This window comes from Acartia tonsa, chromosome 1, assembly GCF_053477335.1.
Source record: "Acartia tonsa isolate MP-2025a chromosome 1, ASM5347733v1, whole genome shotgun sequence".
NCBI lineage: Eukaryota > Metazoa > Arthropoda > Copepoda > Calanoida > Acartiidae > Acartia > Acartia tonsa.
Genome location: NC_137260.1, coordinates 12,601,605 through 12,613,861, shown reverse-complemented (window position 1 = coordinate 12,613,861; position 12,257 = coordinate 12,601,605). Strand labels below are relative to the sequence as shown.

The 12,257-nt window shown below is 32.9% G+C and overlaps 1 protein-coding gene across 1 annotated transcript; it reads right to left on the bottom strand.

Annotated features, from left to right (window-relative positions):
- Nucleotides 1–2,588: 2,588 nt before the first annotated feature.
- LOC145313272 (uncharacterized) lies at nucleotides 2,589–11,989 on the bottom strand. The gene is made up of 16 exons (XM_080152598.1): nucleotides 11,949–11,989; nucleotides 11,488–11,547; nucleotides 10,814–10,853; nucleotides 9,862–9,928; nucleotides 9,335–9,362; nucleotides 9,103–9,174; nucleotides 7,665–7,719; nucleotides 6,787–6,831; nucleotides 6,432–6,491; nucleotides 5,953–6,002; nucleotides 5,334–5,374; nucleotides 4,688–4,795; nucleotides 4,301–4,333; nucleotides 3,841–3,930; nucleotides 3,426–3,490; nucleotides 2,589–2,774 (listed from the first exon to the last, which is right to left on the bottom strand). The coding sequence occupies exons 2-16, from the start codon at nucleotides 11,501–11,503 to the stop codon at nucleotides 2,642–2,644; spliced, it is 903 nt and encodes a 300-aa protein (XP_080008724.1). The 5' UTR covers nucleotides 11,504–11,547; nucleotides 11,949–11,989; the 3' UTR covers nucleotides 2,589–2,641.
- Between the last annotated feature and the right edge of the window lie 268 nt (nucleotides 11,990–12,257).

The following is a 12,257-nucleotide window of genomic DNA, read 5'->3' as shown; positions in this document are numbered from 1 at the left end:
ATTAAATGCACTATTTTTCTTAAAATCAGATAATCTCATAATATTTTGATTATCGAACCTTGATAATCTTATATAATTTATTTCATAATTTATTAAAGGGAATGTTGTACCATAACATTCTCAATTATATTATATAAATTGTCGAAAAATTATTATGAGACCAATTAATACAAAAAATATCAATAATTTGTCAGCTTTAGCCATCCTTTAGCCGTAAAAGCAATGCGCAGTTGTCGAGCTCGCTTTTCATGTTTCTTTTATCAACCTTAAAGTTTATTTTATCGTAACATTGTTAATAGATACCTTCATAAAGAGGGAAGTTGCTTTCTTAAAATAATCAATTGATAAAGTTTTTTTTCTTTTCTTTCTGTTTTTGATAAAGGAGAAAAATGCATTAATATTTTCCCAAAACTTTTATGAATCACAAAGAATATATTTACAGAAGGTGTAGAAATAGGCTAATGATTTTAATCAAAATGGTAAGTTTTTGGTTGATTAGCAATAGCAATAGATAGGGGTTAAGTACAACATAATTCGAGAATAATATTCATTATTATTACAGGAAAAGGACTGACAGACAGACAGATATAGTTAATAATAGAAATGCTTTACTACAAAAGAATATAATTGTTTACACACTAAATCTGTTAAATGCAGACCTGTGTGTAAATGACATATTTTGATACATTTTTATTTATCAGATTAAAAGGACTTCTAGTTAAAACTAGTATTACAGTTCCTAGTATTCTTTTTTATTCCTACACTATATCGACATTTGATAGATGCTTGATATGTGTAATAAATGCAACTATAGTTACTATTTTTTTTTGAGCGAAGGTACTCTATAATTCACTTTGTCTGTCCGTCCGTCCGTCAATCAGTAATGGGAGCTTCGTTACTTATAGATGTTGTCATCCTTGTTCTTTGTCTATTAAATTTGTGAAGGGTGCTACCCTCCCAAGATAAATCGCCCCCAGGAATGAAAACCAAAAAGAATTTAGTACAACTAGAGACCACCACTGGCTTAAAAAACATTTTACAAAAGAAAATTTTAAGTGCCGCTAGAGGCCTCTAGGGGCGTAGTCGCTTTTAATAATATATTGTTTATAAATTACAACGAAAACTATGAAAACTACAAAATATTATTATAATGGATTATGTATGAAGTGGCAGCGCTGTAAAAAAAGTAATCAAACCTAATCCAATTTCTAGGTTCTCCCTCTAGAAAAATCTAGTCTTAAAAAAATAAATTAGATCAATTTCAGAAAATAGAGAAAGTGGAGAGGAGATTTATTTTAAATTCAATATCACCAGGGAGGGAGGGGACATTAGGCTGTTTCTTTCACCAGTCCCCAAAGTTTTACAATAACATTTTCTTATTCTTATTAACTTTGGGGCCCTTTTTGAATTTTGATTAGTTTGTTCATAAAGTTGATTGTCCAAATATTTCAACCACTTATTGTAATCTACATAAGGGGTAATTGTGTGTATTATCATTGGGGATCAATTTATCGGCCATTGTATTATCCTTTTCAACCCATAATATTACAGAGATTTTAAACTGAACTTAGTGGGTTGTAATATTAATCTGAAACCTTACTTTATGTTTTGCCTATTTTTGGTGTGTTTGTGTAAGTGTAGTAAGGCCACACCGTTCAGAGTTAATTGATTTTCCTTGTTCTGTGTATCATTAAGTTAGCATCAGTACCAATTTAAATCAGAAGTATTTATGATAGCTATGTTGATTATAGGGGACTAATTAACCCAGATTTCTTACCCTTGCCTCTAGGTGCAGGTATGTGTTTATGTGTTGTATAAAACTATTGTAATGATCAGTAATCTATCCATAAATTTATTTTGTATATAACTATAGATGCACCTATATAAATTGTAAGTTAGTTACTTGTGAACCTTGGATGTAAATGTATCTGAATAATAGACTGGATCCTGTTGGTTATTCAACATAGCAAAGCTTCTCTAATATTGGAAGACGTCCGTCTGAATTCTACCTGGGTTATTATTTCAAGCGCTCCGAGGTCTCCAACGAAGAACTATTTTTTCATGAATTCAAGAAGGATGACAACTTATTCAGCTACGCTTCTATAAAAATGTTTTCTTCTGAAAAATATTAATTATTTAAACATTGAGAGACAGTAAATTGGAATTGGAAAGGACTGACAGGCAAAGTGAATTATAGAGTTACTTCTTTGCTAAACCCGCGACCGTGGCTCAACACGTAGCGCATCCGCTCGTCGTCGGGAAGGTGATAGGTTCGAATCTCGGTCCTACACCGCGTCATAACTAAATAGTTCCCACTGCTACTATGTCAGATGCGCGACGTAAATAGTTAGAGTGGGGGGAATACCTTAGCCCAAAATAGGCGCAACTCGCTACCATGCACAGTTGGACCTTCTCAGAAAAATGTCGTGCATCTCAGAGAGTTGGTTGTCTGATGGGTGTATGGACGCTTTACACCGCAATCATAAGTATTGTATGCATGTTCAAAGGTGCGTGGAGAGAGGTCTAGTACCCGAAGCGACACCTAGCCCCCTAGAGTCTTAACTCTTACTTCTTTGCTAAAAAAAGCGTAGTTTACATTTATTTATTTATAATATCACATATAAAAAAATGAAAACAATAATCACTTATCAGCACCCATAACTAATTGTACTCCATTTCCATATTGTGCAACAAAATGCGGAGAATCTTGGTTCAAATTAATTTTCTTTGCATCTCTGTGAACCCATATTATATTGTCAAAAGGAAACTTAATCCTGTAAAATAAATATTGTTCTTAAAATTGTTAAGTTGTTTGGGCGTCAAAGCTTTTTCATTTCATTCAAAATTCATTTGGGGGGGGGGGGATATTTATAACAAATAGGCAAGGACGTCAAAGCTTAAAAAAAAAGTTGGTGAAGGGTAAACATTTTGAGGGTACCTACGGCACCAACATAATTATTTGGGGGGGGGGGTATTCACCCATTCCCCCCCGCCCCGATTTGACGTCCAACCATTGACAACTTTTGCATAGCAGGCCTGGCTTTCCTTTTTCATTGTGATAATTTAACCCCACCAAGTTTTTAAAGCACAACCCGTCTAAACCCTTCAGAATCCGATATCTAGCTCGGATTTTAACAAAAGAAAATTTACGATAATTGATTTACATATTCAAAGATGATAAACAAAATTCCCCCTTTGTAGATTTAGGTTAATGCATACTAGAAGAACCAGCCAAACAAAATAAAATAAAAGCACTCAAAGTTTTTGAACCAACGAATAAGATAACATCGTGATTATAAAACTATGGGAACCAGTGTAATTTACAGTTCATTATACCTCCCTCCACAAAGAAAACATTTCCCTAAAAATAAACCCTTAAACCGTTCATTTTTTATCATTTAAAAAATAACTATTTTAATAGTAACCTGTTTTTATTAAGTTTACTTCTTAAATTAGCTTCATAAGGGGTATAACCAGCAGTTATAAAATCCTGAAAAAAAAGTTGTATTGTAAACGTCCAAGGGTTGGGATAAAGTGGTGTTATCCCCTCTATTAATCTGATTTTTGGTATACTGATTCCTGGGACAACAAAGTTCAATATAATAAGCGAAGCAACTCTATAATCAAGTCCTAAAAATGTAAGTTTGTCTATAAACTTTATCCTGTATCAAGTAGATTTTCAACAAATTTACTTACAATTTTGCTTCAACTCTTATACGCCACTGCAATAAAGTAGATGTACATGAAAATATCATGTCTTCTATCTAATAGCTACCGATCACATTTTTTGTACTTGAGGACAGACAGACTGACAAACTGACAATGTGAAATGCCCATTACCTGGATCATGTTCTCTATATTTTTACACTGGGCTGGGAATTCCTTCACTACCATTACCCATTCCATCATTATGTAAGGAACATAAACTCTCTAATCATAGATTGATATTCATTAAGGCTTATTTTAATAATAAAAGATAATATAAAACCACTGAACCGTCATAAAATGTATTTTTATGTCTTTTGTTAAATGACCGCAGAATCGACAGTAAAAGTAAGTTGTATAATAGATACACTTCCCAAAAAATGACAATTTATCTTAAAAAGCAGCAGAGAACTTTAAAAATAAGCGTAAAATGGAAAATAAATTTACTTTTCCTTTAATATTAGAAAACAAAAATCCATTTAAAAGACGGACAATCAAATTTGTTACTATTACCAACTCTAAAACTTTAATAGTTGATATATGTATCTAATAAAAAATTATATTTTGTTTGTAACAAAATTAAAATCGATCTGACCTTGTTCAACTTCGGTATAAAATCTCTGATCACCTAAATCAATAAAACATTATAAATGACCTACATATATTTATATTTTACATACATATTACATATATTACATATATTATCATTCTGTACTTATTACACACGTACTTAAAATAGGCTGATTGTTTACTAAAAAAACTTTGACAACAAATTTTTGTAAATAAATATATAATTAAGTCTTAACAATGTAAATATGTTCATAAACAGTATAAAACTGTATTTCATAAATATTGCAACAAATTTACATACAATTATGTTTAGACTTATATATTAATATTCTGCTTATCAACCTTATTTTAGAGTTTCTCTTACATGGATGTTGCTATTACTTAAAACAACAATGCAGTGTTGTTTGATTACCTTACAATCCATTCCTTCAGCGTCTATTTTTATAAAAGCTTCAGGAGTATCTACAGTTTTCATTATATCTTCAATAACTATGGATTTAAATGGTTCTGTGTCTGCAAGCTAAAAAGATATATAAAAACTTTAAAACTAGATTTTATTATTAACACATAAAGTTGTTTTTTTTAAATAAAGTTTAGTTTTTCATTCTGTGTCAAATATTTTACCTGTTTTAATGTTCCTGGTAACGATTATCTCAAAAAATCTAATCACTTTAAAGGCAGCTAGCTGTCAAACAGGTAAACGTACATGATATACCCACACATGGTGTTAAGTGGCAAAAGAAGGCCTTAAAATAATCTGGAATTGCCAAGATACAAGGATGCACAGAAAAAGCATCAATGTAAAAAAAGTATTTTGCGCATTTATGTGCACTGCGAGTTAACAATGCATTATGCGGAAATGACTATCCCAGATTATTTGTAGGCCTTCTTTTGTGGGTTAAAATTTTGTGCTACCATAATTTACACGTTATACCTTTTGGCTGGTTGTAGCCTTTAAAATTCGTAGATTTTTTTTTGGTAATCGTAACCAGGAACATTTAACCATGAACGGCACTAGATCCTTTTTTAATTATAGTAATAAAGCCTTATACAAGTACCTTTTTATCAGAATTCTTTGAATTGACAAATGAATTGCCACCTGAAATATATTTCAAAATATACTACTTTTGTTTAGATTAAAGTAAAAAAATTAAGTTTAGCAGAGTTCTCAGCCATACTGAAAAAAACATATATAGTATTGTACTACAGAGAAGTTTTCCACGAATGTTTTAAAAACATAAATTCAATACCTATGGCCACTTTTGTCTAACAAAACTGGTTTATCTTTTTTTTTAAATTTTAATATCCGCCGAAAGCTGTCCATATTACATTGTGATAAATAACTATTATTTTGCTAGTCAAGTGGTCAATAAGCAAGTAATATTGGAGATTTAGCTGAGATAATAAATGTATAAGTATAGATGTATAACTCAAACAACTATCTTATCCTAGGGGTGAAAACCTTTTCTTCTGCTCTTTTGTAGTGACTTGGCCTTGGTAATGTTTCCAGGTCTAATAACTGAGACCAAATTGAAAGTCGGCACAGGATCCCAGCCAAGTGAACATACAGTCATTTTTTTATTACATAGAGAAAATGTATAAATTATATTGATTTTATCATGTATGATAGGGACAAATTATGATTTTATTAATATTCAGATATGAAATTTATTTTACCTCCATTATTCGATAAGTTTTCTACTGGGTACATAAGCTCATGAATATCACTAAATTTAAAGAACAATTATTTAACTTTATAAAAATCAGGGTAAGGTTAATTAATTTGGAGAAAAAATGTGATATTAATAAAGACGCTTTATATAACAAGGATGAAACGTCAATTGGTAGCAAATCAAATAAAATCATTGTATGGACAAACAGAAAAAAGGTATTTATTTGTTTTTTCAAAGAAAAGAAAGTGAGAGAATATATAAAACAAAAAAAATAACAAAACCTTTTTAAAAACTTAGATTCATGTCTTTGAAAGAATGTCCGACTGACAGACAAAACAATGTATAGATTAGATGAGCATATGTCATAGGAATCTACACTAAATATATTTGCTAAATATTTTTAATTGCACAGCCAAGAAAATCCATATTTCCACCATAGCGTTATAGACTGAATGACAGACTGATGGACAGACAAAGTTTCACCTGACAACGTTCTGTAGATATCTAATTTTATGATCATTGTTCATCAGATGTGCACTTTTACTGAAATAAACTTTATGTCAAAGTAAAAACTTTCAAAATTGAATTAGATGAGAAAGCGTTAAAGTTTACAGAATTACAAGCAAACTGAGAAATAAATCGAATTTTACTAAATGAGCTCCATCCATTCTTTTTTTCCAATTAAATCTTCACACATTTCCTAACAATTGAAAAAAAATCCCTCTGACCAAAAAATTTACATAATAATAGATTTCTTAATACCTAAGCAAACACTTTTCCAATTCTATTGAACAAAAGTTGTCGCAAATATAGGTATTAAGTGATATTTTATCTTTACCTGATAAAAGCTAAATTTCGTCCAATCGGTTCAACAGCGATGACCCTACAAATATTTGTTTCATTGCCGTAGGCACCCCCAAAATTTTGTGAACAATACCCCCCCCAAAAAAAAATTACCCCTACCTTGGGGGTGCCGTAGGCACCCCCAACGATTTTGGGGGGGGGTATTTACCCCCCCCAAACGATTTTGGGGGGGTAAATACTCCCCCCAAAATAGAAAATCTCTAACAAAAAAAATTTTTGCGCGCTTCGCGCGCATTTTTAATACTAAATTTTTTATAAAATTTAAATTACCCCCCCCAAAAATTTTACCCCGGGGGTAAATTTTGGGGGGGGTAAACAAATTTTACCTCTGCCAACAGATTTCAGGGGGGGTAATTACCCCCCCCAAGCAAATTTTACCCACGGGGTAAAAATTTTGGGGGGGGGGTAAAAAAAATTTGCGGCGCGCTTCGCGCGCCATTTTATCCCCCCCAAAACCAAATTACCCCCCCCTTAAAAAAATTTTACCCCCCCCAAAATAAAAAGCTTGGACGCCCCTGCGTATCCTGATAATAAAGTAACAGGATGTTTGTCTGTCTGTCTGTAACAAAGGATCTCTCTAACCTCTGAACCGTAATGGTTCTCCGTATCAGGGTAGCCCTTATAGGTCCTGGGAAGGTATATAACTATTTTGGGGGAGGGTACCACCACCCTCCCAAAATAAATCTCCCCAAGATAAATTGACCCTCCCCCCCCTCCAAAAAAAACTAAAATAAAAAGTTGCGTTATAAAATTCAACTATTATCTCCTCAAGTGCAACTAGAGGCCTCTAGGGGGGTCGCCAACTAGTATACATATGAAGTGAGGGAATATGAGCTTTATAGAAAAACTTACTTGCAACCAGCTTTCAGTGCGGCAAGGCTATGTATTCCAATATTAGCTCCGATATCTAAAATAAGAATTTATTTATTGTAGGAAGTTCAACCACTAATTTTACAAAATGGGAAATTTTGTGTATCATAGAAGATGTACATCAATTTATCGTCTTATCCCTTAAGATCCTTGAGTTCAATGAGGGAGTTATTATAGCGTTTGCGGGTTTTGGTATTGTTTGAGTCTACAGTAGACATAATATATCTAGATGGTACATCTGACCCCAAAATTCGTCAAACTTAAAAAGGAATTCCATAGAAGACAAACACCTTTATTTTTGCATTCATGTTAAAAATGCCACCAATTTTTTTGAGAAAGCTAATTTTATCCTAAGGAATTCTACAATTGATAGCTAACTTATAGGTTTTGTCTTGTGTTTCAGTTAATGATAAGAAATGATAAAAAAGTTTCAAAATTATATCTATACATAGATATTACACCCAGAAAGGAAGGGGACATAGACTGTGTATTATGTGGTATCCTCCTTACTTTACTAGCTATAGTGTAGCTTCGCTTTTCCAGCTCTGGGCCTATTTTGTTGATTTCCCTTTGAGCAAGAGGCGAAGCCTTGTAATCTTTCCCCCCGTTTAGGTTATTCGTTTGTTATGTGTTTATTGTGCCTATAACTGTAAATCTGATCAATATTGTATGTTATTCCCTCCCCTTTGCAGGGAAGGGACTAACCCTAGTTAATTATCTAATTTATGCTATACTTTAACCATGCCATTTTAACTAATATGTATCCCTAATTCTGTGTTATTGATTTATTCTGTATAGTAGCTAGTAGATTCAAGACCATATTCAAATAAACAGCTTTGAATTATATCCGAGTTATATTGTTATACATATAGAGAAGCGAATCTCCTCTATAAATCAAGGTTGTCCACGTCTGCTCACACATCCGTAAATCCGGACTCCCGAGGCCGATAGCCATGGCCTCTACCAGAATTACACTAGTCACCAAAGATTATATTAACGTTTTTTTATTCGTTGGCTTAACAACTTTGGGGACTTTTATTAACTGGTTGATTAAGTTGAGTGTCCAAGCGTTTCAACTATTAATTTTAATCTACAGGAGAGGGAATTTAGTGTATTAGCATTGGGATTGTACATCATTTCATCGGCTATTGTCTTAACCCTTTAGTATTATACACAAAACATTTCTATGATTGTATTCACATACAATAAAAAAAAATTAAAAGGCATATAAATTAACAAATTTTATTTCCATTATCTTTCTAAGCGGGAATATAGCCACTCAATAAACCCCAGTTGAAGCCTTCCTAGGCCAACTCATCAGCAGCCAAACTCCGCCGAACCCACATGGCTAAAGGAGCGGCTGTCGACCCCTGCTTTATTTGCCAAATACATTTTTATTATTTAGAAAAAGTTGAACTACCTATAAAAGTAGCTTGAGGATATAGATGTCCAATATCTGCTGTAACTCCAACACTCTCGCTCTCAAATATTCCTGAAACAAACAAAATAGTTTGTTTTTTTAATTCATCTATGTATAATATTTAGTCAAATACATTTTAACAAAGCCTTACAAAATTTTATAATTTTTTTATATTAGAATATGCCAAACTAATTACTATTCTATAGCTAGTAAGTTACATTTAAAAAAGTACCTTCTTCAAGTATAGCACCAGAAATAACCTAAAAAATTACATTCTCTTATTTTTGTTAATTTTTTAGTTTTAGAATGTCTGTCTTTCTATAGAAAAGACTTTCGCTAATTGTTGAACTGATACTTTTTAAAGTGAAGGTTCTAATTGGCTAATGGAAGGTCTATAACTATAACCTTCCTAAGCAAAATCGTCCAGAACAACCCCCTCCGCCCCCCCCCCCCCCCCCTCCCATGAAAACAAATAAGTTTTACTATTTCCTTTAAAAACTGAGGTGAATTCTTTAAAAAACTTTTGCCCCACTAAAATTTTAGTGGGGCAAAATTATCCCCTCTAAAAAATCAGTTTGCCCCACTGATTTTATTGGGGCAAACTAATTTTAGTGAGGCAAATATTTTTTAAGAATTCACCTCTCTGAAATAATAAATTGAATGATGGACTAAACAACCCCCTCCCTCTTCCCTTGAGAGTCCTTGGAAGCATCTTAAGGGGTGTAATCACGAGTAATTAATTAATAAATAATTAATCACCGCATCCTCTTCCTTATTTTTCAAACAGATTGTGTAATCCAGTTGATGTTCTCCAACTGGTTTTGTCCTGAAAAAATAAATTATATTAATCTTAATCTATAATACAAAGTAGAATGATGTCTGTCTGTCTGTCCGTCCGTCCGTCCCATAAGATCTCGGTAACCACTGCACCGATCGGATTCTCCTCTTCAGGGAATATACCTACTGGTCCTGTGGCGGTTTTAGGCTGTTTTCTTGGAGGGTGGGACACACCCCCCCCCCTCAAAAAAAAATCCCCCCTTGATTTTTTTTGCTTTTTTTCATTATGTAAAATTAGTGGTGGAGTGGGGGATTCTCCACAGGTACTTATTTTTTTTTTATTATTTAAAATTGGTGGTGGAGTGGGGGCTTCTCCACAGGTATTTAATTTTCCTTTTTAATTATTATAATTAGTGGTGGAGTGGGGACATCTCCAGCGGTACTTATATTTTTTCATTAATTACCTTTTGGGGCAAAGCCCCGAGAGGCTAGAGGCGAATCCGCTAGTAAAAGTATACAGTAAAGCGGTTATTTTTAATAGATCGCCAAATTAATGCCCATGGAGTGGGTATTTCATTAGAGTAAAACGCTGTATTTTCCTATCGGCTATCGCCTGTATTTCCCTATCGCAATGACCTTGTGTCGACTTTCAATTGGGTCAATGAAAATCAATCAATTGGGTCAGGAATATCAACACAGCCAAGTAGCAGAAAACAATTTGTTAGCAGACGAAAAAGGTCTTTACCACCTCTAATAAATTTACGGAAGGGGTGCACTTTTACAACAACAACAACCCACCCTCTTCGCCGACTCCAGGGAAAACTTAAAAGGGTAAGAAGGCCAAATCGTTCCCACTTAAAACTATGGCTTAGCACAAAAACACAAATACTGTAGTTCTAAAGAAGATTCGCGTCTTCAATGGAATGAATCTAACCTGATACAATATCTAGGCTCAACTTTTGGTAACATCCAGTCTAAAAATAATAATGTCATCAATTTCACAGATGATAAAAAATAAAGCAGATCAAAGTGCTTATAAAAAATGATGTCATACAATACAAATTACCAATGATAGGCCAATAAAATTTTAATTGACCAATGGTAGGCCAGTATGGCGTAATTTTTAATAGACACTACAAGATTAATTTCAAATCCAAGACTTAAAATTTAAGAGCTGAAATATTTGATATCGATTGTGCATTCAAAACATAGTCAAATTGAAGGTATTTGGTAACAAACCTAAGAAAACTTTTAATCTTTTCCAACAATATTTTTTTTCCATTTTTAGATTTTAAACTAGAAATTTATGAAGTTGACGACTGAAACCATCCCTTTTTGGCATAGCAAAGGCTAAGTTTATTATTAGAGTAAAACACTAGAGAGAGGGAGGGTTAAATAACTGTATGTCCCCATCGCACTGTCGTTGTGCCCTCTTTCAATTGGGGCATTGAAAAAAAAACCAATTGTGTGGTGTGTATTAACACAGCCAAGAGGCAGGAAATAATTTGGTAGCAGACGAATAAGGTCATTGAAAAAGGAAGGGAGGTAGTAATCTGTAAATACAACCGATATTAATTATAGAAAAAAAATATTGGTAATTATTCCAACCTTTTAACTCTTTCATAAATGGATGATTTAAGTTTGTTGTTAGTCCATATTCAATTATATCTAAAAATATAATGCAAGATAGTTTCAAATCAGTTCCTTATATAGGAATTATATTATATCAGGGCTCGGCAGTCGCGCCTCAGCCGAGCATAAGCATGAAATTAAAAACCCATTATGTGCACAATAAAAAATCTGAAAAGATGGATAGTCTGTGTCGTAACAGGTTTAGACATTTAGTTAAATTCTAAGTCATTATATGACGATTTCACCGAGGCTTTCACGCCTCTGACGCGCGGCTGCCGAGCCCTGCATTATATTCTTAAATCATATAAAATGACTTATTTACAGAGAGACTACTTTAAAGAATTAAATATAAAAATGTAAATTGTAAAGTTGAAAATCAAGCAGAAAGAAATCTTTACCTAATTCATCAATGTTCAAGTCTATGAAAATTATTTTACCTAAATTTTTCCTTGATTCATGAATTACTTGAAAACCTAAAAATATGTTTTGATTTTTAAAAATTAATATATTATACTTAGAAAGAAATTAATTTTAGCATTGTCAAAGTTAATAGGTTGATACAGAGGCGTACATAAGGGTCGTGTAAGGATGTGAATACACTTCTAATTGTGCACCCTCAACACCCCTTTAAACCTTTTCTTGATAAGGGTCCACACACACACACCCCGACAAACTTACCAATAACAGCAAAGATATGTTAAATTTAAAAAAGCAACACCCCCTTAAATGTAAAATTCCTCTAGTTG

Coding starts and splice junctions, on each gene's coding strand:
- LOC145313272 (XM_080152598.1), bottom strand. Junction 4,334..4,687: donor CTGAAGGAATGGATTGTAAG/GTAATCAAACAA, acceptor TTATTGATTTAG/GTGATCAGAGATTTTATACC. Junction 3,491..3,840: donor ATATAGAGAACATGATCCAG/GTAATGGGCATT, acceptor CTTTTTTTTCAG/GATTTTATAACTGCTGGTTA.